General features: G+C 47.3%; 1 protein-coding gene across 8 annotated transcripts in view; it reads left to right on the top strand.

The window, feature by feature from the left end:
• ncor2 (nuclear receptor corepressor 2) overlaps window positions 1-27,836 on the top strand; it is a 246,500-nt gene that overhangs the window by 65,429 nt on the left and 153,235 nt on the right. For 7 of the 8 annotated variants that reach the window (XM_060843298.1, XM_060843304.1, XM_060843302.1 and 4 more), the window contains 3 exons: window positions 8,531-8,659; window positions 20,469-20,582; window positions 26,044-26,100. In XM_060843298.1, coding sequence (XP_060699281.1) covers window positions 8,531-8,659; window positions 20,469-20,582; window positions 26,044-26,100 — 300 coding nt within the window. The remainder of the gene's footprint in view (window positions 1-8,530; window positions 8,660-20,468; window positions 20,583-26,043; window positions 26,101-27,836) is intronic. The other variant, XM_060843301.1, reaches the window with a different exon arrangement.

The raw sequence follows: 27,836 nt of genomic DNA on the forward strand, positions 1-27,836 counted from the left end.
CTTTTCTGAACCCTTTCAAGTTTCACAGATTCTTTCCAATAGGAAGGAGACCAGAATTGCACGCAATATTCCAGCAGTGGCCTAACCAATGTCCTGTACAGCCGCAACATGACCTCCCAACTCCTGTACTCAATACTCTGACCAATAAAGGAAAGCATACCAAATGCCTTCTTCACTATCCTACCTGACCAGCAACTCCACTTTCAAAGAGCTATGAACCTGCATTCCAAGGTCTCTTTGTTCAGCAACACTCCCTAGGACCTTACCATTAAGTGGATAAATCCTGCTAAGATTTGCTTTCCCAAAATGCAGCACCTCGCATTTATCTGAAATAAACTCCATCTGCCACTTCTCAGCCCATTGGCCCATCTGGTCCAGATCCTGTTGTAATCTGAGGTAACCCTTTTCGCTGTCCACTACACCTCCAATTTTGGTGTCACCTGCAAACTTACTAACTGTATGTTAATTGGAAAACAGAGTCGCTGAGTATTATTGTAATGGTGATAGATTGGGAAAGGTTGATATACACAGGGACCTGGGTGTCCTTATACACCAATCATTTATAGCAGGCAACAGATGGATCAAGCAGTTAAGAAGAGAAATGGTATGTTGATCTTTGTTCCAAGGTTTGAATACAGGAGCAGGGATGCCTTACTGCAGCTGTACAGGGCCTCGATGAAACCACACCTGGAGTATTGTATGCAGTTCTACTCGCCTTATCTGACAAAGGATGTTCTGCTGGGAGGGAATGCAATGAAGGTTCATCACTGATTCCTGGGATGACAGGAGAGATTGGATTGACTAGGTTAATACTCTCTGAGATTTAGAAGAATGAGAAGGGATCTCATAGAAATGTATTCAGTTCATATAGGGCTAGTCAGGTTGGATGCAGGGATGAACTTTCCACTGGCCAGGGAATTGAGATGGGGGAGGTGACTGAATTTCTAAAGCAAGGGGACATAGTCTCAGGATATAGTGTAGGCCATTTTTACTGAGTTGAGGAATCTCTTCATTTTTACTGAGTTGAGGAATCTCTTCATTTTACTGAGTTGGGGAATCTCTTCATTTTTACTGAGTTGGGGAATCTCTTCATTTTACTGAGTTGGGGAATCTCTTCATTTTTACTGAGTTGGGGAATCTCTTCACTCAGATGTTGGTGAATTTGTGGAATTCTTTACCACAAAAAATTATGGAGGCCAAGACACTAAACCTATTCGAGGAAGAAATAGACTTCTAGAGACTAAAGGTGTCAAGGGTTATGGGGAGAAAGCAGGCCATGGCAATATGATTATATGAATGGCAGTGCTGGCTTGAATGTGCTGAATGGCCTACACCTGCTCCGAGTTTCTATGTTTCCACGTTTATTGTCCAGGTTTTGCTGCAGTTGAACATGGACGGCTTCAGTACCTGAGGATTCCCGAACGGTGCTGAACACTGTGCAATCATCAATGAACATCCCCATTTGTGACCTTATGATGGATGGAAGGTCATTGATGAAGCAGCTGAAGCTGGTTGGGCCTGGGATGCTACCTGAGGAACTCCTGTAAAGATGTCCTGGGACTGAAATGACTGACCTCCAACAATCACAACCATCTTCCTATGTGCCAAGTCTGACTCCAACCAGCAGGAAGTTTGCCCCTGATATTTATTGGATCCAGTTTTGCCAGGACTCCTTGATGACACAGTCAAATGCAGCTTTGATGGCAAAGGAATTTAGCTCCTTTGTCCGTGTTAGACCAAGACTGCAATGTAGTTTTGTTGCAATTGGTCAGAACCTTTTTTAAAGATTTCACCTGACCTGTATCATGCACCCTTTTCATCTTCTTCATCATCCAGAGAGTTCTGGCTTTGGTTTCTGCATCTTTTGCCTTGTTGGAATGAACTCAGCTTTATTTGATGCATCCAGTTGTTCCAGTGCAATTTCTCTTGTCAGTATGTGTTCCAGTTCATCTGGCTGGCTTTCTTTTCATCCCACTGAAATTATTCAAAAAGTTTCTCTCTTCTACTCATCAGGGCAGTTGTACAAAATACTAATGTGAAAGAGAGCAATATGTTGAAACTCTCTGTGAGAAGTGCAATTGATTGGTTGGCAAGTAGACTCTGATTGATAGAAGCAAGGCTATGGAGAATGTACATGTTAAGTGATGACTAACAGTTAACTGCCAAGCTTTGTTTAAACCCAACAAGCCTGTACTTGCATAGCTCTGAACTTAGTTTGCAATTTTAGGTGTCATTCTACAATTGGACATTTACCAAATAATTTCGAGTGTATGAAGAATTACGTTGACAACTGATTTTGGATTCTGTATACGGTTTCACATAGAGGGAGCTTCTCGTCTTAATACCTGTGGCCCTGTCCTTTGCACTGTGCCTGTTCCAACTCGACAAAGATGGAGATAGCCACTCTCTGGTGCATTGCTCAGGCTGTTTCATTGACATATCAAAAAGTCAGCTTATCTGGCTTCAATTTAAACAAAGCTTGATAGCTAACTGTCAGTTTTCATCAACCTCGTGCATTCTCCATGCAATGCCTCGACCAATCAGAGACTATTTGACAGCCAATCGGCAATTTATTCTCGTGCAATGTATAAAATATCATTCTGCTGTTCTTTGGTATTCCTGTCAATTGTCCTGATGAGAGCAAGATAAAAACCTTGACAAAATGTGTCTTTTATCAGAAAAACCAACTAACTTCAATCATTCTTTAAATTAAGAATCAAAGAACAAAGACAATGAAGTTTAATACCCAGCATTAAATGATTAGTCAGTGTTTCTGAACCTGTGAACTTGTGAACCTTTAGTTTTCAGGATACCTGTCAGTATGTGGATGGGCAGTGGGAAGGATTGTCTTCACCACCTGATGTTGTCTCCACAGACTTGGCGAAGGTTCAGGGAGAGTGAGTCATGCACAGAGCCTGAGGCAGAACATGTCAGGCAGTTACTGAGAACAGTCAGTGTGGTGTTACCATGGAGTATCTTATTGAATAACAATAATAATGGGTTGTGTGGAATGGTGTGAATGGTGCTTGCTGATTGCTCAATCCCAGGAAAGTTCGTTTTCAGTAAATAAGATCCCAATAACAGAAGTACTTATGCTATCAGATAAGAATAAGGCCATTTGGCCCATCAAGTCTGCTGCATCATTCAATCATGTTTCTCAACCCTGTTTTCTGCCTTCTCCCCATTATGCTTAATCACTTTACTAGCCAAGAACCTGTCCCAGGGACTTGATGAATTTTTCCCAAGCTTGTCTCCTGGAAAAGAAACTCCAGTTTCACTTGGGAGTGTTAACCTAACCTAAGACACAGCAATTACAAATTGTAAGCTCAGTTAGGAAGGTTTATAGGGAGGGTGCTATCTCCATTGGTGGGATAGCACATTGTGTTCCACTGCTAAGTCAGCATCCACTTGAATTTGGGCAGCCCCGACTTGGTGTACAGGACCCAGCATCACGGTCTGTCTGCTCCACTGGGAACCTGGAGCTTAGAGTCACTGCTCAAGAGCTGGGTGGAATCCATTGTATCAGGAAACCAACAAAATGCACAGCAGGAAGGGAGATGAAAGTGAGAGCTTCAGGAGCATGTACGTGGGGTTGACAGATAACTAACTACCAGCTGGGCAATACCATGCACAGGAAAGCTTGAAGGCCTGAATGTTGACATAACTTCACTATAAGACTGCAGGCTTACTGAGAGAGGATCACTGAGAGAGAACACTGTTGACAGTGTAGGTCAGAGGAAACCTGGTAGCAAGGGTATGGTCAGCAATAACTGAGCAACACAGGAATTCTTTAACATCTGCAGTGGAGGGTGAACAGTGTTATGTTCTGGCACTGAACTTATGGCATATTTTTCTCTTCGCTGCTGTGTGTCACCTTCAGACCAGAATGGACAGAAAGCTGTTCACTGCTCACCTGAGATCCATGTCAAAGGTGCTCCGAGCCCTCGACACGGAGTGGTTCTGTGCTGACGATGCCACACTAACATTCCACACTGAGGAACAGCTGCAGCAGCAAATGGACAGACTCTCTCTCTTTCTCACGCTGAGAAAGGGTTTGGTTTGACCATCAGCTTCAGGAAGGCAAAGGTCATGCTCCAGGATGTTGCCACTATGTCAGCTGTCAGCATTGACAATGTGACCCTGGAGGGTGTCGATAGTTTCACATCACTCCACAATCACCAGCAATCTGTCACTTGATGCTGAAAGCTCACTCCCATCACAAACACTGCAGCTGCTGTGCCTGAGCTGTGTGTGTGTGTGTGAGAGGGTGTGAGTGTGTGTGTGTGAGAGAGAGAGAGAGAGAGTGTGTGTGTGTGTCTGTGTGTGTGCGTGTGTGTGTGTGTGTCTGTGTGTGTGTGTGTGAGTGAGAGTGTGTGTAACAACAACAGAAACTGCAGAGAACATAACACAGTTCACCAAACCTGTATCCTCAGTGCACTCCTACACAGTGCTGAGGCCTGGACAGTATCTGCTCAGCAGGACAAAAGGTCAAACAGCTTCCACCTTCACTCTCTCCAACTTATCCTCAGCTTCACTAACTCACAGGGTCCTGGATCGTGATAACTCCATCAGCGCACACTCATTGCTAAACCAGTGCTGGCTCGACCCTGATCATAGGAGGAGGGATGGCAGGTATTTACCCAAAAGCCTTCTGGCTGGGGGACTGGCCTCAGGGTCACCACCTCCTTCACCTCCATATCCCTACCACAGGGACTGACAGCCATGAGCTCTGGAGGCCAACTGTGTGGAAATGGTTTGGAGGAGATGAGGAGAAATGGAGAGCTCAGCTGGCCAGGAGGAGGCCCAGATATTATTGCAGATTGTCAGCCATTGCTGCTCTGTCCTGGCCCCATACTCGAACAGGTACCTTTTGAGCATGCGTGCACGCACACACTCTCACATCTGCACACATATACACACACATGTGCACACACAGATATACACACGTATCTGCTTGGGTGTATGTGTTTGTTGGAACATTGCTGCCAGGCCAGGTCAGAAATGTTAGCACGAGAGCAAGATGCATTGGTCAAATGACAAGCAACTAAGATATCAGGGTCATTCCTACGGACAGATCAGAGGTGTTCCACAGTGCAGTCACCCTCGTCTGTGTGTAGCCTTTCCGATAGAAAGGAGGTAGTGAATTCAGTCAACAAACTATTGTCTAACAAGACAGAGGTCAACCACAAAATAAAGTTTGCTTTCGTATTTCAGTTCCTGCCTTCTGAATACAGACTAAACCGAGAAACCATCAGGGGTGCAGCATTGAGCTGACCTAGTTTTAAAACCGAAATGCAATTTGAGGACCTTTGTGATAGAATTGATTAAGGTCTTCATTCTGCTAGCTTTCTGTACAAATTACAACTCTCTGGCGAAAGTCAGTTAGTGGTGAAAAAGCCTGCTATACCTGCATTTCATCAAAGCCACACCTACATTTGACAGCTCAGAAATTTCAATAGAAATTTAAATTCTCCAACAGAGCCAGCGGCAACCCATCAAATGGAGGATTCTTGCTGTGAGGGCCTGAGTGCAACGATCATCACTCTCTGAGTGCAACGATAATTACATAGAATGGGCTGTTACAGGATTAGTGTAATTAGGATGGGATTGTTAGTGTGAGGGGGTTAGTATGAGGGGTAATGACAGGGTGGGATGGTTACTGTGTGAAGGCTTGTTAGGGTGCAGTTAGTTGGGGGTTGGTATGGTGTAGTTGTTGGGGTTTGTTTAGTCGGTGGGGGTTGGTAGGTGGGACTTGTTAGGTGGGGGTTGTTAGGATGAGGTTATTAGGTGGGGGTTGTTAGGATGAGGTTGTTAGGTGGGGGTTGTTAGGGTGCTGTTAGGGTGTGGTTGTTAGGGTGAGGTTGTTAGGTGGGGGTTGTTAGGTGGGTGTTGTTAGGGTGAGGTTGTTAGGGTGAGGTTGTTATGTGGGGGTTGTTAGGTGGGGGTTGGTAGGGTGGGTGTTGTTACGTGGAGGTTGTTAGGGTGAGGCTATTAGGTGGGGGTGGTGGGGTGCAGTTGTTAGGTTGGAGTTGTTAGGGTGTGGTAGTTAGGTGGGGGTTGTTAGAGTGCGGTTGTTTGGTGGAGGTTGTTAGGGTGAGGTTGTTAATTGGAGGTTGTTAGGGTGCGGTTATTAGGTGGGAGTTGTTAGGGTGCGGTTGTTAGGTGGGGGTTGGTACTGTGTGGTTTTTAGGTGGGGGTTGTTAGGGTGCGGTTTTACGGTGCGGGTTGTTAGGGTGCATTAGGTGGGTGTTGTTAGCGTGCAGTTGTTAGTTGGGGGTTGTTAGGGTGTGGTTGTTAGGTGAGAGTTGTTAGGATGCGGTTTTTCGGTGCGGGTTGTTAGGTGGAGGTTGTTAGGGTGCGGTTATTAGGTGGGTGTTGGTAGTGTGCGGTTGTTCGGTGGAGGTTGTTAGGGTGCGGTTATTAGGTGGGGATTGGTTGGGGTGCGGTTGTTAGGTGGGGGTTGTTAGGTGGGGGTTGTTAGGGTGGGGTTGTTAGGTGGGGGTTGTTAGGGTGAGGTTGTTGTTAGGTGGGTGTTGTTAGGGTGAGGTTAGGTGGGGATTGTTAGGGTGCGGTTGTTCAGTGGAGGTTGTTAGGGTGCGGTTGTTAGGTGGTGGTTGTTAGGGTGCGGTTGTTAGTTGGGGGTTGTTAGGTTGTGGTTGTTAGTTGGGGGTTGTTAGGGTGCGGTTGTTAGGTGGGGGTTGTTAGGGTGAGGTTGTTAGGTGGGGATTGTTAGGGTGAGGTTGTTAGGTGGGGATTGTTAGGGTGCGGTTGTTCGGTGGAGGTTGTTAGGGTGCGGTTGTTAGGTGGTGGTTGTTAGGGTGCGGTTGTTTGGTGGGGGTTGTTAGGGTGCGGTTGTTCTGTGGGGGTTGTTAGGGTGTGGTTGTTAGGTGGGAGTTGTTAGGGTGCGGTTGTTTGGTGGGGGTTGTTAGGGTGCGGTTGTTTGGTGGGGGTTGTTAGGGTGTGGTTGTTAGGTGGGAGTTGTTAGGGTGCGGTTGTTTGGTGGGGGTTGTTAGGGTGCGGTTGTTTGGTGGGGGTTGGTTGGGGTGCGGTTGTTAGGTGGGGGTTGTTAGGGTGAGGTTGTTAGGTGGGGATTGTTAGGGTGCGGTTGTTAGGTGGGGGTTGTTAGGGTGCGGTTGTTAGTTGGGGGTTGTTAGGGTGCGGTTGTTCGGTGGGGGTTGTTAGGGTGCGGTTGTTAGGTGGGGGTTGTTAGGGTGCGGTTGTTCGGTGGGGGTTGTTAGGGTGCGGTTGTTTGGTGGGGGTTGTTAGGGTGTGGTTGTTAGGTGGGAGTTGTTAGGGTGCGGTTGTTTGGTGGGGGTTGTTAGGGTGCGGTTGTTAGGTGGTGGTTGTTAGGGTGCGGTTGTTAGGTGGGGGTTGTTAGGGTGCGGTTGTTCTGTGGGGGTTGTTAGGGTGTGGTTGTTAGGTGGGAGTTGTTAGGGTGCGGTTGTTTGGTGGGGGTTGTTAGGGTGCGGTTGTTTGGTGGGGGTTGTTAGGGTGTGGTTGTTAGGTGGGAGTTGTTAGGGTGCGGTTGTTTGGTGGGGGTTGTTAGGGTGCGGTTGTTAGGTGGTGGTTGTTAGGGTGCGGTTGTTAGGTGGGGGTTGTTAGGGTGCGGTTGTTCTGTGGGGGTTGTTAGGGTGCGGTTGTTAGGTGGGAGTTGTTAGGGTGAGGTTGTTAGGTGGGGGTTGTTAGGGTGCGGTTGTTCGGTGGAGGTTGTTAGGGTGCAGTTGTTAGGTGGGAGTTGTTAGGGTGCTATTGTTAGGTGGGGGTTCGTTGGGGTGCGGTTGTTAGGTGGGTGTTGTTAGTTGGGGGTTGTTAGGTTGTGGTTGTTAGTTGGGCATTGTTAGGGTGCGGTTGTTAGGTGGGGGTTGTTAGGGTGCGGTTGTTAGTTGGGGGTTGTTAGGGTGCGGTTGTTCGGTGGGGGTTGTTAGGGTGCGGTTGTTTGGTGGGGGTTGTTAGGGTGCGGTTGTTAGGTGGTGGTTGTTAGGGTGCGGTTGTTAGGTGGGGGTTGTTAGGGTGCGGTTGTTAGGTGGGGGTTGTTAGGGTGCGGTTGTTCTGTGGGGGTTGTTAGGGTGCGGTTGTTTGGTGGGGGTTGTTAGGGTGCGGTTGTTTGGTGGGGGTTGTTAGGATGCGGTTGTTAGGTGGGGGTTGTTAGGGTGTGGTTGTTAGGTGGGGATTGTTAGGGTGTGGTTGTTAGGTGGGGGTTGTTAGGGTGCGGTTGTTAGGTGGGGGTTGTTAGGGTGTGGTTGTTAGGTGGGGGTTGTTAGGGTGTGGTTGTTAGGTGGGGGTTGTTAGGGTGCGGTTGTTAGGTGGGGGTTGGTTGGGGTCTGGTTAGGGGTTATCACAGTTTTCACACAGACACAGGTTATTGATTTATCGCGAAAAGCCAGGGCCTTGTTGTGGTTATGAGCAAAAGTCGAGGAAGAATGTTGAATAAGTTTTAATCGTTAGGCCATGCCTGTGTTTAATTTTGCTGCCCTTTTGACAGCACAGTGTTGTCCAGCTGTGTCAAAGCTCATTCTCCTGTTTGTCATAGCAGCATGATCTGGACGTGGACAGTGTCTCCTCTGGACTGTCTAAAGAGGAGCTGATTCAGAACATGGACCGTGTCGACAGGGAGATTACCATGGTCGAACAGCAGATCACCAAGCTGAAGAAGAAGCAGGTATGATATGGTGCTTAAATCAATAGGTGTAATTGTGCAGCTTGGTTCACTTGAACACGGTGTTCCCACGGCAAACTCTCTGTCTCCGAAATGCTGCAGTGTTCTGGGCCTCAGCACAGGGGAAAGGACAGCGTCTCATTTTCATGCAGCCTCTACAACTCAGCATCAAGTTCAATAATATTCCTGCTTGATTCCATCCACCCTTTGTTTTATAACCTTCTCCACACATGGTCCTGCCAGGACAGGGGTTTCCTTTTGTGCAGATTTCCCAATCTCTTCTTCCCTCAGCTCTCATTAACACTTAGTAAGCTTCTCATCTGTCCTGGCCTGCCACCCCCACCCCCACCCCCAGCCCCAGCTCCAGTCCCACACCAGGTCCTAGCTCCCAGCCCTGCCATGTTTCACCATCCCTCCAGACCTCCTCCTCTCTGAGGATGAAAGATCAGTCCTCAGCAGAGGCCTCACCTTCATTGCCCTACACTCCTGGATTAACAAGTTCAACACGCGGCGAGACATCGAACAATTCTTCCACCGCCTTCACCTCCGCGCCTACTTCTTCAACCAGGATTCTCACCCACCCTCTGATGACCCCTTCTTCTGCCTCCAACACACCCCATCCACCTGGACACCCTGTGCTGGCCTTTTACTTGCACTTGATCTCTTCATAGCCAACTGCCGCCGTGACATTAACCGCCTCATTCTCTCCACCCCTCTCACCCACTCCAACCTCTCACCCTCGCAACGTGCAGCCCTCCACTCCCTCCACTCCAACCCCAATCTCAGTATTAAACCGGCAGACAAGGGACGCTTGGTAGTAGTTTGGCGCACCAACCTTTATACCGCTGAGGCTAAACGCCAGCTCACGGACACCTCCTCCTACTGCCCCCTTGACCATGACCCCACCTCATACCACCAAACCATCATCTCCCAGACATCCATAGCCTCATCACCTCAGGGGATCTCCCATCCACCGCCTCCAACCTCATAGTCCCACAATGCCGCACCGCCCGTTTCTACCTCCTGCCCAAAATCCACAAACCTGACTGTCCCGGCCGACCCATTGTCTCAGCCTGCTCCTGCCCCACCGAACTCATCTCTGCATATCTCAACATGGTCCTGTCCCCCTTAGTCCAAGAACTCCCCACCTACGTTTGGGACACCACCCACGCCCTCCACCTCCTCCATGATTTTCGCTTCCCTGGTCCCCAACGCCTTATCTTCACGATGAACATCCAGTCCCTGTACACCTCCATCCCCCATCACGAAGGACTCAAAGCCCTCCGCTTCTTCCTTTCCCGCCGCACCAACCAGTACCCTTCCACCGACACCCTCCTTCGACTGACTGAACTGGTCCTCGCTCTGAACAACTTCTCTTTTCAATCCTCCCACTTCCTCCAAACCAAAGGAGTTGCCATGGGCACCCGCATGGGCCCCAGCTATGCCTGCCTCTTCGTAGGATATGTGGAATGGTCCATCTTCCGCAGCTACACTGGCACCACCCCCCACCTTTTCCTCCGCTACATCGATGACTGTATCGGCGCTGCCTCGTGCTCCCACGAGGAGGTTGAACAGTTCATCCACTTTATCAACACCTTCTACCCTGACCTCAAATTTACCTGGACCATCTCAGACTCCTCCCTCCCCTTCCTAGACCTTTCCATTTCTATCTCGGGCGACCGAATCAACACGGACATTTACTATAAACCGACTGACTCCCACAGCTACCTGGACTACACCTCCTCCCACCCTGCCCTCTGTAAAGACGCCATCCCATATTCCCAATTCCTTCGTCTCTGTCGCATCTGCTCCCAGGAGGACCAGTTCCAACACCGCACAGCCCAGATGGCCTCCTTCTTCAAAGACCGCAATTTCCCCCCAAACGTGATCGACGATGCCCTCCATCGCATCTCCTCCACCTCCCGCTCCTCCGCCCTTGAGCCCCGCCCCTCCAATTGCCACCAGGACAGAACCCCACTGGTTCTCACCTACCACCCCACCAACCTCCGTATACAGCGTATCATCCGTCGCCATTTCCGCCACCTCCAAACGGACCCCACCACCAGGGATATATTTCCCTCCCCTCCCCTATCAGCGTTCCGAAAAGACCACTCCCTCTGCGACTCCCTCGTCAGGTCCACGCCCCCCACCAACCCAACCTCCACTCCCGGCACCTTCCCCTGCAACCGCAGGAAATGTAAAACTTGCGCCCACACCTCCTCCCTTACTTCCCTCCAAGGCCCCAAGGGATCCTTCCTTATCCGTCACAAATTCAACTGCACCTCCACACACATCATCTATTGCATCCGCTGCACCCGATGTGGCCTCCTCTATATTGGGGAGACAGGCCGCCTACATGTGGAACGTTTCAGAGAACACCTCTGGGACACCCGGACCAACCAACCCAACCACCCCGTGGCTCAATACTTTAACTCCCCCTCCCACTCCACCGAGGACATGCAGGTCCTTGGACTCCTCCATCGCCAGAACATAACAACACGACGGTTGGAGGAAGAGCGCCTCATCTTCCGCCTGGGAACCCTCCAACCACAAGGGATGAACTCAGATTTCTCCAGTTTCCTCATTTCCCCTCCCCCCCCCACCTTGTCTCGGTCCCAACCCTCGAACTCAGCACCACCTTCCTAACCTGCAATCTTCTCCGGCCCCACCCTCACTCCGACCTATCACCCTCACCTTAACCTCCTTCTACCGATCGCATTTCCAACACCCCTCCCCCGAGTCCCTCCTCCCTACCTTTTATCTTAGCCTGCTGGACACACTCTCCTCATTCCTGAAGAAGGGCTCATGCCCGAAACATCGATTCTCCTGTTCCTTGGATGCTGCCTGACCTGCTGTGCTTTTCCAGCAACACATTTTCAGCTGCTATCATCAATACCCTAGTCTGTCTATCCCTTTCATATCTCTCCCTCCCCCACTCCTCATCCCACACACCCTCCCCCAACCCCCACCGTCTCCAACCCCCACTCCCTCCACTCCCCCAAACCCCACTCTTCGCAACCCCCACTCCCCCAACCTCCATTTTCCCAACCCCCTCCCGACCTCCACTCTCCTGACCCCCATTCCCCCGACCCCCACTCCCCGACCCCTTCCCGACCTCCACGCCCCCGACCTCCACTCCCCAACCTCTACTCTCCTGACCCCCACTCTTCGCAACCCCCACTCTTCGCAACCCCCACTCTTCGCAACCCCCGCTCTTCCCGTGCCCCCCACTCTTCCTGCGCTCCCCCACCCTGTCCCTCACCCTCTCCCTCTCCTCCCTCTCCACGTATCTGCTCACTTTGCTGTCTGTATAAATACCATCTTTTCTGAGCTGCTATGAATTCTGAAATCTCACCAAACTCTCAATGTTAACTTTGCTTCCACAGATGTTGCCAGACCTGCTGAGTTTCACCAACAATTTCTGTTTTTGTTTTCTTTCTGCAGTTTGGCAAATTTTGTTCAGGTCTGATTTAAGGCCTGATAAGACGGGGTGATTGGAAATGGAGTTGTATTTGTGCAATGTTTGTGTCATTGGCTGTGTTCTAGATGGAATTTGATGTCAGCCCTGATTTACAAATTGGTTCTCAGTGTAGATGCTATTTGTGAAGCTTCAATTATTCTCTACTCGTGGTTGCTCTGGGTTGGAATCTCACAGGCCATTTGCAGCCGGCCTCGTTAGATGTCTATGTACCATTGAGAGATTGGTGACATCTGTCAGACTGACTGAGTAAGACAGAATGTGTGGGTGGTGTTCACTCAATCTGCTGCAGATCTCACCAGTTTGATGTGTTGCTTGAGGCAGACTCTGCTGCAAAACCAAACTGCAGCAACCAGCAATCCGTAAATTCCTGGTGATTCTGGAAAGGTCTGTTACTTGAAGAATCCTCACTCCAGCTCCTGACAGCATCTGATCAGTCGGGGAGATGAGCTGTCATCCTTCTCTTTTCTGCATTGGCGTTTTTATGGGCTGCTTGCTCGTCTTAAGCAAGAGGCTGTTTATTCCACGATGATAACTAGGTTTAGGTTACTTTGAGTTACTGAGATAATGAAAGAGAGCTCAAGGTCTGACTCCTTTGAGATCCAAAGTTGTTTTTTCTGCCTTAATCCATTTTCTGTGGTGCTCTCTCTCAGCACCCCTCAGCATTAACCCTTTCAGATATTTATATCCTAATATAGCATCTCCATCAAGCGCTTTCACATTGATATTATGATCCATTTATGTACATCAGTAGATTACAAACTGTTGGACCTTCATGTTAACGATCCAGAACCAGCTTTAACTCTCTTCCTTGGGAATGTCTTCTCCTCTTTTTGTTCTCTAACTTCTTCAACTTGTTGCATGATTGCCATTCCTCCGGAAATGTTCTTTTTACAGAACTTTGTTTTTCAGGTGATAAGGATGCTGTTAACTTGCAAAATTTTCTAAGAGGTCCCAATTGGCCTCATTCACAGCACTCAGCTTTGTTCTTTATTCCCTCATGGGATGTGGGTGTTGCTGGCTGGGCCAGCACTTATTGCCGGTCCCTAGTTGCCCCTTGAGCTGCCTCTTGAATCGTTGCAGTCCATGTGCTGTAGGCAGACCCACAATCTCCCTTAGGGAGGAAATTCCAGGACTTTGACCCAGTGACAGAGAGGGAACGATGATATAGTTTCGAGGGTGGTGTTCCCATGTATCTGCTGCCCTTGATCTTCTAGATGGAAGTGGTCATGAGTTTGGAAGGTGCTGTTTGGGGACCTGTGGTAAATTTATGCAGTGTTTCTTGTAGATAGTGCACACCGCTGTTCCTGTGCATTGGTGGAGAAAGGGGGTGGATGTCTGTGGATGTAGTGCCAATCAAGCGGGCTGCTTTGACCTGGATGGTGTCAAGTTTCTTGAGTGTTGTTAGAGTTGCACCTATCCAGACAAGTGGGGAATATTCCATCATGTTCATTACTTGTGCCTTGTAGATGGTGGACAGGTTATAGGGAGAAAGTGAGGAGTACAGATGCTGGAGATCAGAGCTGAAAAATGTGTTGCTGGAAAAGCGCAGCAGGTCAGGCAGCATCAAAGGAGCAGGAGAATCGACGTTTCGGGCCTAAGCCCTTTTTTCAGGTTATAGGGAGCCAGGAGGTGAGTTATTCACTGCAGTATTCCTTACCTCTAATCTGTTCCTAGCCACTCTATTTACTTGGTGAGTGCAATTGAGTTTCAGGTCCACAGTAACTCCAAAGATGTTGATCATGGGGGTTCAGTGATGGTAATATTATTGAATGTCAATTGATTACATTGTGACTTTATTGGAGATGGTCATTGCCTTGCATTTGTGTGTCACAAATGTTATTTGTCACTTGTCAGCCCAAGCCTGAATATTGATCAGGTGTTGATGCATTTGGTCCATCTGAGATAATGTGAATGTGCAGAACATTGTGCAAACATTGACAAACATCCCACTTCTGACCTTATGGTGGAGGGAAGATCATCAATGAAGCAGTCGAAGATGGTTGGACCTAGGACACTTCTCTGAGGAACTCCTGCAGAGATGTCCTGGAGCTGAGATAATTACCTCCTTAAAACCACAACCATCTTTCCATGTGCCAGGTATGACTCTAATCATGGGAGAGTTTACCCAAGATTTCCATTGATTCCAGTTTTGCTGTGGCTCCTAGATGCCATTCTCGGTTGGATACAGCCTTGATGTCACGGGCTGCCCCTCTCCCCTCCCCTCTGGAATTCAGCTCTTTTGTCCATGTTTGAACCAAGGCTGTAATGAGGTCAGGAGCTGAGTGGTCCTGGCAGAACCCAAACTGGGCGTCACTGAGCAAGTTATTGCTGAGCAGGTGCTGCTCAATAGCACAGTTGATGTCACCTTCCATCACTTTACTGATGATGGAGAGTAGACTGACGGAGTAGTAACTGGCTGGTTTGGATTTATCCTGCTTTTTGTGTACAGGACATACCTGGACAATTTTCCACATTGTCGGGTAAATGCCAATGTTGTAACTCTACTGGAAAAGCTTGACTAAGCGAGTGGTATGTTCTGGAGCACAAGTCTTCAGTACTATTGACATAATGTTGTCCGAGCCCATAGCCTTTTTTGATCGCTCAGCTTTATCTATTACTTAAAACTTATGCTGTTTGATTTGCAAATAGTCCTGTTTAATGGCTTCACCAGGTTGACATTTTAGGTATGGAGAAAGTGAGGTCTGCAGATGCTGAAGATCGGAGTAGAGAGTATGTTGTCCGAGGAGTAGGAAAATCGACGTTTCAGGCCAGAGCCCTTTATCAGGAATGGCTCTGGCCCGAAACGTCAATTCTTCTGCTCCTCAGATGCTGCCTGACCTGACCTTTAAGGTATGCCTGGTGCTGCTCCTGCACTCTCCATTGAGCCAGGGTTGATCCCCTGGCTTGATGGTAATGGTTGAGTGAAGGATACACAGCGCTATGAGGTCACAGTTTGTGCTGGAGTACAGTTCTGCTACTGTTGATGACCAACAGCACCTCATGGGTGCCCAATCTTGAGTCGCTAGACCTGTTCAAAGTTTGTCTCATTTAGCACAGTGATAGTGCCATATAACACAATGGAGGCCATTCTCAGTGTGAAGGCAGGACTTCATTTCCACAAGACAGTATTGGTAAGAGTGACTACTGCAGATTTGTGGACAGATGTATCTTCAGTTGGTAGATTGGTGTGGGTAAGGTCAAATTTGTTTTTCCCTCTTGTTGGTTCCCTCACCACCTGCTATATACCCAGTCCAGCAGCTATGTCCTATAGGATCCAACCAGCTCGATCAGTTCTGCTGCTGCTGAGTCACTCTTGGTGTTTGACATTGAAATCCATCACCCAGAGTACATCTTGTGCCCTTGCCATTTTCAGTGCTTCCTCCAAGTATTGTTCAATATGTTATTCATCAACCGAGGGAGGCTGGTACATGGTAATCAGCAGGAGGTTTCCTTGCCCATATTTAACCTGAAGACATGAAACTTCATGGGGTCCAGAGACATGTTGAGGACTTCCAGGGCAAATCCCTCCCCACTGTGTCCCACTGTGCCGCCACCTCTGCTGGGTCTGTCCTGTTGGTGATCAGGACATATCTGGCGATGGTGATGGTGGTGTCTGGGACTTTGATTCCATGTGTCAGGATGTTGCTTGACTAGTCTGTGAGACCGCTGTCCTAATTTGGAACTAGCCTCCAGATATTAGTAAAGAGGACTTTGCAGGGTCGACCCAGCAATTTCTGCCATTGTCTTTTTGGTACTTAGGTCTGTTCAGTTTCCTTTCTTTGTTGAGACGGCATAGTCATTGATGTAACTGAATGGCTTGCTGGGCCATTTCAGAGGGCAGTTGAGAATCAACCACATTGCTGTGGGTCTGGAGTCACGTGGAGGCCAGACCAGGTGAGAATGGCAGATTTCCTTCCCTAAAGGACATTTGTGAACTAGGTGAGTTTTTCTGGCTATCGACATTGGTTTCATGGTTGTCAGTAGGTTCTTCATTCCAGAGTTTTTTTCTATTAAATTGAAATTCTACCATCTGTCATGGTGGGATTTGAACCCAGCTCCACAGAACCTCATCTGCTTTAGATTCATTGAGCTTGTGATTCTGCTTGAAATGACATCATGTACAATTTAATTTGGTCAGACGTTGATTCTCACATCCAACATGTTCCAACATTAAATATTCCTTGGATTGAAGACAACCTGATAACTTCTCATCAATCACACCAGCTACGATACAGTCACTAATTCATTCAGCACACCCACAACATCCTGCAAAACAATATCCATCTACCAAAAAGGCTTCTATTGATTTTCACTAATACTTATATTGTTGAATTAGTCCCGTTCTATCACTTACCTACTTTTAGATCATTGTGGACCTTTCACATTATCAAATGGTTGAGGTAATGGCATTTGTTGGGTCTAGCCTTGGGACAGTTGTGTTAGATTGACCTTGGCTCCTTCCTACTGTGGACATGTTCTGATTTTGTGCTTCTCTCCAGAGTATCACCAGTTTGCAGTTCGTCTTCAAAGCTTCTGAAGTTTGTTTTCTAAACCTTTGGAGACTTCCCACTCTTGGCCTATAATCAAAAGTTTTTTGAAGTATTTCCCTTGCCTTTATCTATTCAGCTGCATCCCTCAGACCCTATCTCTGGAGCTTTTCTCCCTCATTGTCATCTTGTGGTTTAAGCCAAAGTTTCTCTGTGCACATTGAGATCCTGGTGTGGAGTTCCTCGGGCTGTGAGTGTCTGTCCACACCCTGCCCCGGAGGCTGCTTGCTCCTTATCACTAAGGAAGACTTCTGTGCTAATAATGCACCGTGTCACTCCTTCCTATCCAGTCGTATGTGATCAGTTTTCAATGACAGCTCTCCTGCATTGAATCTGAGACCTTTTTGTTTACATGCTCATTCTGGACTGACGTCTTTGTCAGAGCCATGTGATCTGTTCCATCATCAGGATTTATATGGGTCTCATTGGGCCACATTGTTAGCTGCTATTTTGCTCAGTTTATGGTTATCGGTGAATGTTTGAAACAGTCAAGATTCTGGTCATCGTTCCTGAGTGACCACTACACAGGAATCTCCAAAACTCCTCTGGGATATCCCCACAAACTAGCACCATCTGTTTCTAAATTCTCATCTCATCTAATTTATGGTCCGTCTGTGAGATTTACATGGAATTCCACAAGCTCTGATGTTAGTTCAGACTTAGTGCCCTTGTTTTTCAGATTCCTGGAATAAACCAGGGCAAAAAAATAAATTCCTGTTCAAAAGAGAATGAAGCCAAATATCTCTGATTCAAACATTGAAACCATGACATTGAAAGCTTTGCCTTTGTATTTCTATATTTGTGACCCCAACTAAAGAATTATCTTTGAAAACATCTCACAGCTTGGTCACTGATATATTAAGACATGGGAGCAGAAGTAGGCCATTCAGTCCATCAAAACAGTCCTGTCATTCAGTGAGATCATGACTGATCTGATCATCTTCAACTCTACACTTCTGCAATTTCCCTAGAACTCTTGATTCTCTTACTGATTGAAGATCAGTCTGTCTCAGCCTTGAACATACTTCAGCCTTCTGAGAGAGGAAGTTCCCCACATCTGTGTCTCAAATGTGTGACCCTTTACACTGAGATGATGCATGTTGGTCCTCGACTCTGCCACAAGGGGAAACAACCTCTCCATATCTCCCTTGTCAAATATCCCCTCAGAATCTTGTATGTTTCAACATTTCAATTCTTATCAAATTTATTCATATGTGTGAGTTGATGGGTTGATTCTTAAATATTGTCACCAAACATTGGAGGATGTTGGTTTTGATTTATAGTTTGCTCCTCAAAGTAATAGAGTGCATGGTATTGCTTGTTCATATACCTGGAATTATTCAGCACATGGGAATAGCTACTGTTGAGAATGATCAAGAAAACCTTAAACAGAAATGTTTGTCACAAAACTTGGTGGGATTGAGACAGGACAGCTTCCATTTCTGAGATCAATCTCAATTGAATTGAATTGAATTGAATTTATTGTCACGTGTCCTGAGGTACAGTGAAAAGCTTTGTCTTGTGAGCAATACAGGCAGATCACATCGTTAAACAGCATCGATAGTAAATAATAGGTAAACAGCGGCAAAAACAAAAACACAGGTACAGCCAAATGTTAAGAGTTTGTGAGTCCATTCAGTATTCTAACAACAGTAGGGTAGAAACTGTTTCAGCTGGTGAGTGTGTTCAGGCTTCTGTAACTGAACCTCCCGATGGTCGAGGTTGTAGAAAAACATTGCCAGGGTGGGATGGATCTTTGAGAATGCTGGCGGCCTTTCCTTGACAGTGGGCCTGGTAGATGGATTCTATAGATGGGAGGTTGGCCTTTGTGATTGTCTGGGCTGAGTTCACCACTCTCTGTAACTGTCTCCGATCTTGAATGGTACAGTGGCCATACCAGGTAGTGGTACATCCAGACAGAACGCTCTCGATGGTGCACCTATAAAAGTTCCTGATGAAGGGCTTTTGCCCAAAATGTTGATTTTCCCGCTCCTCGGATGCTGCCTGACCTGCTGTGCTTTTCCAGCACCACTCTAATCTTGACTGTAATCTCAGCATCTGCAGTACCCACTTTCACCTTTAAAAGTTGGTAAGGGTATTCGCCATCATGCCAAATTTCCTCAGCTGCCTGTGGAAGAAGAGCCTTTGTAACCAGTGCGTCCACATGAAGAGTCCAAGGAACCGTGTTGTGGATGACACTCCCAGGAGCCTGACACTCTCCACTCGTTCCACCTCTGTGCTGTTAATGTGTAGGGGGGCATGAGTAACATCCCGCTGAAAGTCAGTAATGAGTTCCTTGGTTTTGCCGGCATTGAGAGCTCGGTTGTTCTCAGTGCACCATTTTTCCAGGTCTTCCCCCTCCTGTTTGTCGTCTGTTTCATCGCCATCTGAGATTCAACCGACTATGGTGGAGTCATCAGCAAACTGGTAAATGGCGTTAGTCTGGTATTTGGTGACGCAGTCTTGGGTATACAGTGAGTACAGTAAGGGGCTGAGTACGCACCCCTGGGGGGCTCCAGTGTTGAGTGTTAGTGAGGATGAAATATTGTCCCCAATCTTCACTGATTGTGGCCTGTGGCTCAGGAAACTGAGGGTCCAGTTGCAGAGAGTGGGGCTCAGTCTGAGATCACTAAGTTTAGTCATCAGTCTCGAGGGGATAATAGTGTTGAAGGCTGAACTGTAGTCAATGAGTAGGATTCTTATGTAGCTGTTCTTGGTGTAAGGATGTTCCAGGGAGGAGTGAAGGGCAAGTAACATGGCATCTGACATGGATTTGTTGGTCCGATAGGCAAATTGGAGTGGGTCAAGAGTAGTGGGGAGGTTGGAGTTGATTAGTGCCATGACCAGCCTTTGAAAGCACTTTATGACCACTAAAGTTAGGGCCACTGGGCGGTAGTCACTGAGACATGCTGCATGAGCCTTCTTAGGCACAGGGATGATGTTGGCCTCTTGAAACAGGCAGGGACAGTGGCCTGCTGCAGGGAGAGGTTGAACATGTTGGAGAAGACCTCTGCCAGTTGATCTGCGCATGCTCTCAGTGCATGGCCTGGTACTCCGTCTGGCCCCATCACTTTCCTTGGATTCACATGAAAGAAAACTGATCTGACCTCTGATACAGTGACTGTTGGGATAGGTTTGTCAGGACTTGTTGGAATAGATGTTACCTCTCCGCCGATATTCTGCTCAAAGTGAGTATAGAAGACGTTGAGATGATCTGGGAGGGATGTGTCATCGTCTGCTATCTTGCACTCTCCCTTTTTAGAACCTGTGATGTCATTCAGTCCTTGCCATCGTGGCCGGGTGTCTGTCTGGGGCTCTAGTTTGAATATGGCCCAATCAGCTGATTCCAGACAGTACCAGAGTTGACCCTCTGCCTGGACCTGTATCCCCGAGGGGGGGTTGCCTGCTTGAGCTTTTGCCTGTAAGCCGGGAGAAGAAACATCTCAATGTCAAAGTGTCTGTTTTAAGAGCCACTTAATCAGCTTTACACATTGAGCAAAGCATTGCTTTTCCACAGTATAGACTTAGTAATGGAAAGTAAGTCTGTCATTGGGATACATTCCCATCACAGACTCACTTAGTGTAATATAACCCCTCTTAGCATCTCCGATCATTCAGACAAGGGAAATGACTGTCAGCCTTGAGATGACCAAATGTATCACATCCTGACGAGAGTCACATGGTGTTGTCCATCCTGGTCTCGCATCACCTTGAAGTGTTGATGAAACCTCTTTTGAATGTGCTGATCTTTCATTTCACACTCTTTGTTTTTCTCTTTTGACAGCAACAACTTGAAGCTGAGGTTGCAAGGCCAGTGAAACCTGAGAATCCAGCTTCCCCACCTCCTACTGAACAGCGACATCGCAGTGTGGTGCAAATCATTTACGATGAAAACAGGGTAAGGGTTTAATTGCTGCAGGAACAGGCAGTGATGACACAGAGCTCAAACCTTCCTTTCACTGCCAAGTTCATCTGATTCACTGATACTTTACAGGGTGGGCCTTGCTTTCTTCATTCCATTCTATCAATTGATGTCGAGATGGAGAACCAGCTGCAGTGGCTTCTCATCTTAATCAGAACATTCTCCTCCAAGGATTTATCCCGAGCTCATTTTTACTGCTCCCCTCTTTCCCCATCACAGTGTTAACACAGAGTTAGTTTTCCCATGGGTTCTGACAATGCCCAGCTCTAACTTAACTCTAGCCTGACCATGACCTCGCAAGAGGAGAAAGTGAGGTCTGCAGATGCTGGAGAGCAGAGCTGAAAATGTGTTGCTGGAAGAGTGCAGCAGGTCAGGCAGCATCCAAGGAACAGGAAATTCAACGTTTCGGGCATAAGCCCTTCTTCAGGAATGAGGAAAGTGTGTTCAGCAGGCTAAGATAAAAGGTAGGGAGGAGGGACTTGGGGGAGGGGCGATGGAGATGCGATAGGTGGAAGGAGGTCAAGGTGAGGGTGATAGGCCGGAGTGGGGTGGGGGCGGAGAGGTCAGGAAGAAGATTGCAGGTTAGGAAGGCGGTGCTAAGTTCGAGGGATTCGACTGAGACAAGGTGGGGGGGGGGGGAATGAGGAAACTGGAGAAATCTGAGTTCATTCCTTGTGGTTGGAGGGTTCCCAGGCAGAAGATGAGGCGCTCTTCCTCCAACTGTCATGTTGTTATGATCTGGCGATGGAGGAATCCAAGGACCTGCATGTCCTTGGTGGAGTGGGAGGGGGAGTTGAAGTGTTGAGCCACGGGGTGGTTGGGTTGTTTGGTCCGGGTGTCCCAGAGGTGTTCTCTGAAACGTTCCGCAAGTAGGAGGTCTGTCTCCCCAATATAGGGAAGGCCACATCGGGTGCAGCGGATGCAATAGATGATGTGTGTGGAGGTGCAGGTGAATTTGTGGCAGATATGGAAGGATCCCTTGGGGCCTTGGAGAGATGTAGGGGAGGAGGTGTGGGCGCAAGTTTTGCATTTCCTGCGGTTGCAGGGGAAGGTGCCGGGAGTGGAGGTTGGGTTGGTGGGGGGTGTGGACCTGACGAGGGAGTCACGGAGGGAGTGGTCTTTTTGGAACGCTGATAGGGGAGGGGAGGGAAATATATCCCTGGTGGTGGGGTCCGTTTGGAGGTGGTGGAAATGACGGTGGATGATACGCTGTATATGGAGGTTGGTGGGGTGGTAGGTGAGAACCAGTGGGGTTCTGTCCTGGTGGCGGTTAGAGGGGCGGGGCTCAAGGGCGGAGGAGAGGGAAGTGGAGGAGATGAGGTGGAGTGCATCGTCGATCACTCTCTCCGTGACTCCCTCGTCAGGTCCACACCCCCCACCAACCAAACCTCCACTCCCGGCACCTTACCCTGCAACCGCAAGAAATGCAAAACTTGCGCCCACACCTCCTCCCTTACATCTCTCCAAGGCCCCAAGGGATCCTTCCATATCCGCCACAAATTCACCTGCACCTCCACACACATCATCTATTGCATCCGCTGCACCCGATGTGGCCTCCTCTATATTGGGGAGACAGACCGCCTACATGCGGAACGCTTCAGAGAACACCTCTGGGACACTCGCACCAACCAACCCAACCACCCCGTGGCTCAACACTTTAACTCCCCCTCCCACTCCACCAAGGACATGCAGGTCCTTGGACTCCTCCATCGCCAGACCATAGCAACACGACGGCTGGAGGAAGAGCACCTCATCTTCCACCTGGGAACCCTCCAACCACAAGGGATGAACTCAGATTTCTCCAGTTTCCTCATTTCCCCTCCCCCCACCTTGTCTCAGTCGAATCCCTCGAACTCAGCACCGCCTTCCTAACCTGCAATCTTCTTCCTGACCTCTCCACCCCCACCCCACTCCAGCCTATCACCCTCACCTTGACCTCCTTCCACCTATCGCATCTCCATCGCCCCTCCCCCAAGTCCCTCCTCCCTACCTTTTATCTTAGCCTGCTGGACACACTTTCCTCATTCCTGAAGAAGGGCTTATGCCCGAAACGTCGAAATTCCATGACCTCGCAATCCTCTCCTCCATCTCCGACTTGACAAGTCTAGGAGTTCTGAAAGAGTAACATGGAGTCCAGGAGAAGCTCAGCAGGTCTGGCAGGAACTGTGCAGAGAGAAAAAGACCTGCTGAATTCCTCCAGCACGCTCTGATTTTGTTTTGGATTTCTAACATCTGTGGTTCTTTGTGTTTATTTTAGTCAAATAGCTCCAGTCAGTAGGTAGTGTCCCTGTCTCTGGGATAGAACCTCCAGGTTCAAATCCCCATTCCAGGACATAGCACAGGAAGGTGTGTTCAAACCATTTGATAATCAACCAGTAACTGGGCCTTTGTAGTTAATACAGGGGCAGGTAGTGTTGAGGAGGTGGAGAGGCTGCAGAAGGACTTGGACAGACTAGAAGTGGGCATAGAAGTGGTAGATGGAAGGCAAATGAGGTGAAGTATGAGGTTATGCATTTTAATAAGAATGGAGATGTACAATATTTTTTAAATGGGAAAGGCTTTGGAAATCTGAAGCATAAAGGGATTTAGGAATTATAGTTCAGGATTCTGTTAAAGTTAACTTGCAGGTTCAGTGAACAAAGAACCAGAGAACTGTAGATGTTGGAAATAAGAAATAAAAATTGTTCTAGACAACGGTCACTTGAGCTGAAATGTTAACACTGCTTTCTCTCCATAGATCTGGCAGAGCTACTGAGTTTCATTTGGGAAGACAAATGCAATGTTAGCATTCATTACAAGAACAGAGATGTACTGCTGATGCTGTCCAAGACTCTGGTCTGACCATGTTTGGAATATTGAAAGCCGCTTGGGGCCCCATATCTAAGGAAGGAGCTTTAGAGGGTCCAGAGATTTACAAAAATGATACCAGGAATAAAGGGCTTGTCATATGAGGAGCCATGTGGAGGTGCTGGTGTTGGGCTGGGGTGGGGACAAGGTAACCTGTAGAAGGAGCAACGCTCTGAAAGCTTGTGATTTCAAACAAACCTATCGGACTGTAACCTGGTGACAACTGATTTCTGAGCATATAAGAAGCAATTGAGATTTGTATTTGATGGAGTTTAGAGGGATCTGATTGAAATGTACAGAATACTGAGAGGCCAGGATAGAGTGAACCTGGAGAAGATGCTTCCAGTAGTAGGAGGAACTAGGACTTGAGGGCACAGCCTCAGAGTGAAGAGATGACATTTAGAATTGAGATGAGAAATTTCTTCAGCCAGACGCTGGTGAATCTGTGGAACTCGTTGCTGCAAAAGGCTGTGGAGGCCAAGTGGTGGAGGAGACTTGATGGGCCAAATGGCCTAATTCTGTTACGATCGCTTATAGTCTTCCAACTTCCCACATTCTCCAAAGGAATCAAGGTGGCTGGAGAGAGGAAACAAATGACTTGACTCCTGTGTTCTGGGCAAGGCCTGAAATTAGGTCTGAAAAAAGATAGCCTTGTGGCTCATGCTCGGGACTAAGCGACAAGGGGATTCAAATCTCATCATAGCGAGTGATGTGATTCAGTTAAATAAGTTCTGGAAGTGGAAACTAGCCTCAATCACAGTGGCACAGAACTATCATAATTTGTGTAAAATAACCCATCAGGATCATAAATGTTTTTTAGGGAGGGAAATCTGCCATCCTCACCTGGTCTGACCTACAGGTGACTCCAGATCCATAACAATATGTTTGATACTCAACTGTCCTCTTAAATAGCCAAGCAAGCCATTGCATTCTAGGGCTATTGGATCAATACTAAATGTTGGCCTGGTCAATAAAAAAGGGCTTATGCCCGAAACATTAATTCTCCTGTTCCTTGAATGCTGCCTGACCTGCTGTGCTTTTCCAGCAACACATTTTTCAGCTCTGGTCAATGATGTCCCCATCCCATGAATACTGCTGTAGGTAAGTGGGGGGGTGGGGGTTGTAGTCAGAGGGAATAGGGCTGCTCAGGGATTTACAGGAGGAGGCAGGCTGAGGTATTAAATGAATACATTGCACCTGCCTTTATAAAAGAGGAGGATGCTGTCCAAGCCATGGCTTATTTTATTTAGAACGGATGGAAAATTGGTAGAGTCATTAGAAACAGAGAGTAATGGTCGATGGAGATTGTTCCCTTTCTGGTGGAAGATTTGATGTGGAGTTCCCTAGGGGTTGATATGGGACCCTTGCTTTTCCTGATACATAATCATGCTCTGGATCTTTGTGTACAGGGGACAATTTCCAAGTTTGCAGAGAACCCAAAACTTGGAAGAGTTGTAAACTGTAAGGAGGGCAGTGTAAAATTCCAAAAGGACATTGACATGTTAGAGCAAATGGATAGAAACTGAAAGAACTATAGTTGCTGTAAATCAGAAACAAAAACAGAAATTGCTGTAAAAGCTCAGCAGGTCTGGCAGCATCTGCGGAGAGAAATCAAAGTTAACATTTTGGGTTGAGTGACCCTTCTTTAGAATAGACGGATCAGTGGCAGGTGAGGTTCAATGCAGAGAAATATGAGGTGATGTATTATGGTAGGAAGAACATTGAAAGACAGTATGAAATAAGGAGCTCAACTCTAAAGGGGGTGCAGGAACAGAGGCAGCTGGGTGTAAGTTGTGCACAGATTATTGAAGGTTAATAAAGCACACAGTTTTCTTGGGGTATAGACTACAAGAGCAGGGAGATAATATTGAACTTGTACAAGACACTTGTCAGACCTTAGATGGAGTATTGTGTACTGTTGGGGTGCCACATTATAGGAAAGATGTGAAGACATTGGAGTGAGAATGTGCAGAAACAACTTACAAGAATGGTTCAAGGGATGAGAAATTTCAGTGAAGAAGATGGATTGAGGAAACTGGGACTGTTCTTGGAGAGGAGAAAGCTGACAGGAAATTTGATAGAGATTTTCAAAATGATGAATGAGCTGGACAGAGTAGAAGGGAGAAAATGTTTTCACTCAGTAAAAGAAACGAGCGAGAGGGGCGTAGGTTTAAAAGTGATGTGCAAATGAAGCAAAGGTGATGTGTGAAAAAAATTTTGAGTAGTTAGGGTCTGGAATGTACTGCCTAGAAATGTGGTTCAATTGAGACGTTCAAAAGGGCATTCATTGTTTTTGGATGGTAATGGTATGTGGGGAGATGGGGAAAGGGCAGAAGATTATTAGGAGGGTATAGAACCAGTGAAGGCATAATGGGTCAAATAGCTTCCTTCTGCACCACAATAATGGTGATGTTACTGAAAAGCAATCGTCTTCATTTCAGTCACCAGTGCTGGGCCACTGGTTGCTGCCTGGTTACTGTATAGTGTCTGGACAGTAGTCACCATGCAACTCCCTGAAATGGCTGCTGCATTTTGACAATAAATCTTCAGTGTTTAAAAATAATTCTGAAAAATATCTCTCTTACTGCAGAAAAAAGCAGAAGCTGCTCACCGAACGTTCGATCAACTGGGTCCTCATGTTGAACTGGTGAGTCTCATCTCTGTCTGATATACAACTAACCCTTCAGTTTATACTGAATTTTAAATGAAAGAAAATAGAAAACTGCTCTTTGGACCATTAACTCAATAAGACCTTCAGAATATTGTCGGCTGACATCTTCATTCTACGAGCTGCCTCAACCTTTCACAGACCGATCTGAGCATGGAACAGGAAACCCATAAACAGCACTCATTTCCCACGATCATTGTTGGCTGTCTTTGATGGAGAATCACACAGCGATATTCTGTTCAAGTGCCGCTACAGCCTTGTTATTTCAGAGGCTGAGAATAAAAACATGTGGGTTAGCTACTTAGAACATGGTAGTTATGTATCTGACTTGAGATTACATGTTGCCAATACAAAACTGTTGGTAATGTTGAGGAAGCTGTTTTATCCTAAATCAGAGGATGTTAGAACCTGTTTCATTATTTTATTTTATTCATTATGGAATGTGAATGAATACCAATGATTATTGTCTATCCCTAAATGCTCTGGAGAAAGTGGCAATGAGCTGCCCTCTTGAACCACTGCAGACCATGTGCTATTAGGGAGAGTTCCAGGAATTTGACCCAGTGACTGTGAAGGAATGGTGGCGTATTTCCAAGTCAGGATGGTAAGTGACTTGGAGGGGAACCTCCAGGTGATAGTGTTCCCTTGTATCTGCTGCCCTTATCCTTCTAGATGGAAATGGTCGTGGATTTGGAAGGTGCTGTCTTAGGGGCCTTGGTGAATTTCTGCCATACATACTGGTGGTGGTAGAGGGAATGGATGTAGTGCCAATCGAGCGGGCTGCTTTGACCTGGACGGTGTCGAGCTTCGTGAGTGTTGTTGGGCTGTACTCATCCAGGGAAATGGGGAGTATTCTGTCACACTCCTAACTTGTGCCTTGAGATGGTGGACAGGACATGGGGTATCAAACAATGAGGGATGTTTAGTGTTCCAGACAAACTGGCTCAGGGGGTGTGTCTAAAGTGAGATTCAGCTGGCAGCAAATAGCTGATTAGTCTGTGAAGTTGTAAAAAGGCCTTCTGCCTTCCAACAACTATGTGAGTAGTTCCCAGGTAGGTGGACAGCTTGTGGGTGTGAATGATATAATTCACATGAATCTGAGTACAGCAAATGGCTGTAGATCACGAGACGCATTCCTCCTGTCTCAGACATTATGGCCTGGGAAAAATATGGAACAGATAGAGACAAGTTGAGGTTTGCTGCTACCCCTAGCGCTGCATAACCAACACCTGTCAGAATAAACCATGCAAATAAGGAGTTCTGGAGACAGATATTTCCCAATCAACTTGATCAGAGATGTCATTACACATTCCCAGGACAGATGGGAATCTTGGTCATGTTCTGAAGATATTCAAGATCAGGAAATTGACACCATCTGGATCTGATCATCACCAGACTTGACTCTAAACAACTATCACAGTGCTGACTGTACCTATTACTCCTGTTGATGCACAAGGATTAGGATGCAAGCTCTGAAGCTGGTGCATTCAAAGCAGAAAGGTTGTCCTCACACAACTATCAGGCATATTGCTTACTCAGCTAAAAGCCCAGAGTTCCTCGACTTGATTGAGTAGATGTTCTCCAGTGTTTCCACATGCATCGAAGCACCATCTACAATGTCGCAAATTCAACATGGGAGCAGAAAAAAATTCAAAACCGGTTTAAAGCTAACATCAATGTGATTAAACTCCTTGTTGCTCCCATTAATTGCAAGA

This window comes from Hemiscyllium ocellatum, chromosome 24, assembly GCF_020745735.1.
Source record: "Hemiscyllium ocellatum isolate sHemOce1 chromosome 24, sHemOce1.pat.X.cur, whole genome shotgun sequence".
NCBI classification, from domain to species: Eukaryota; Metazoa; Chordata; class Chondrichthyes; order Orectolobiformes; family Hemiscylliidae; genus Hemiscyllium; species Hemiscyllium ocellatum.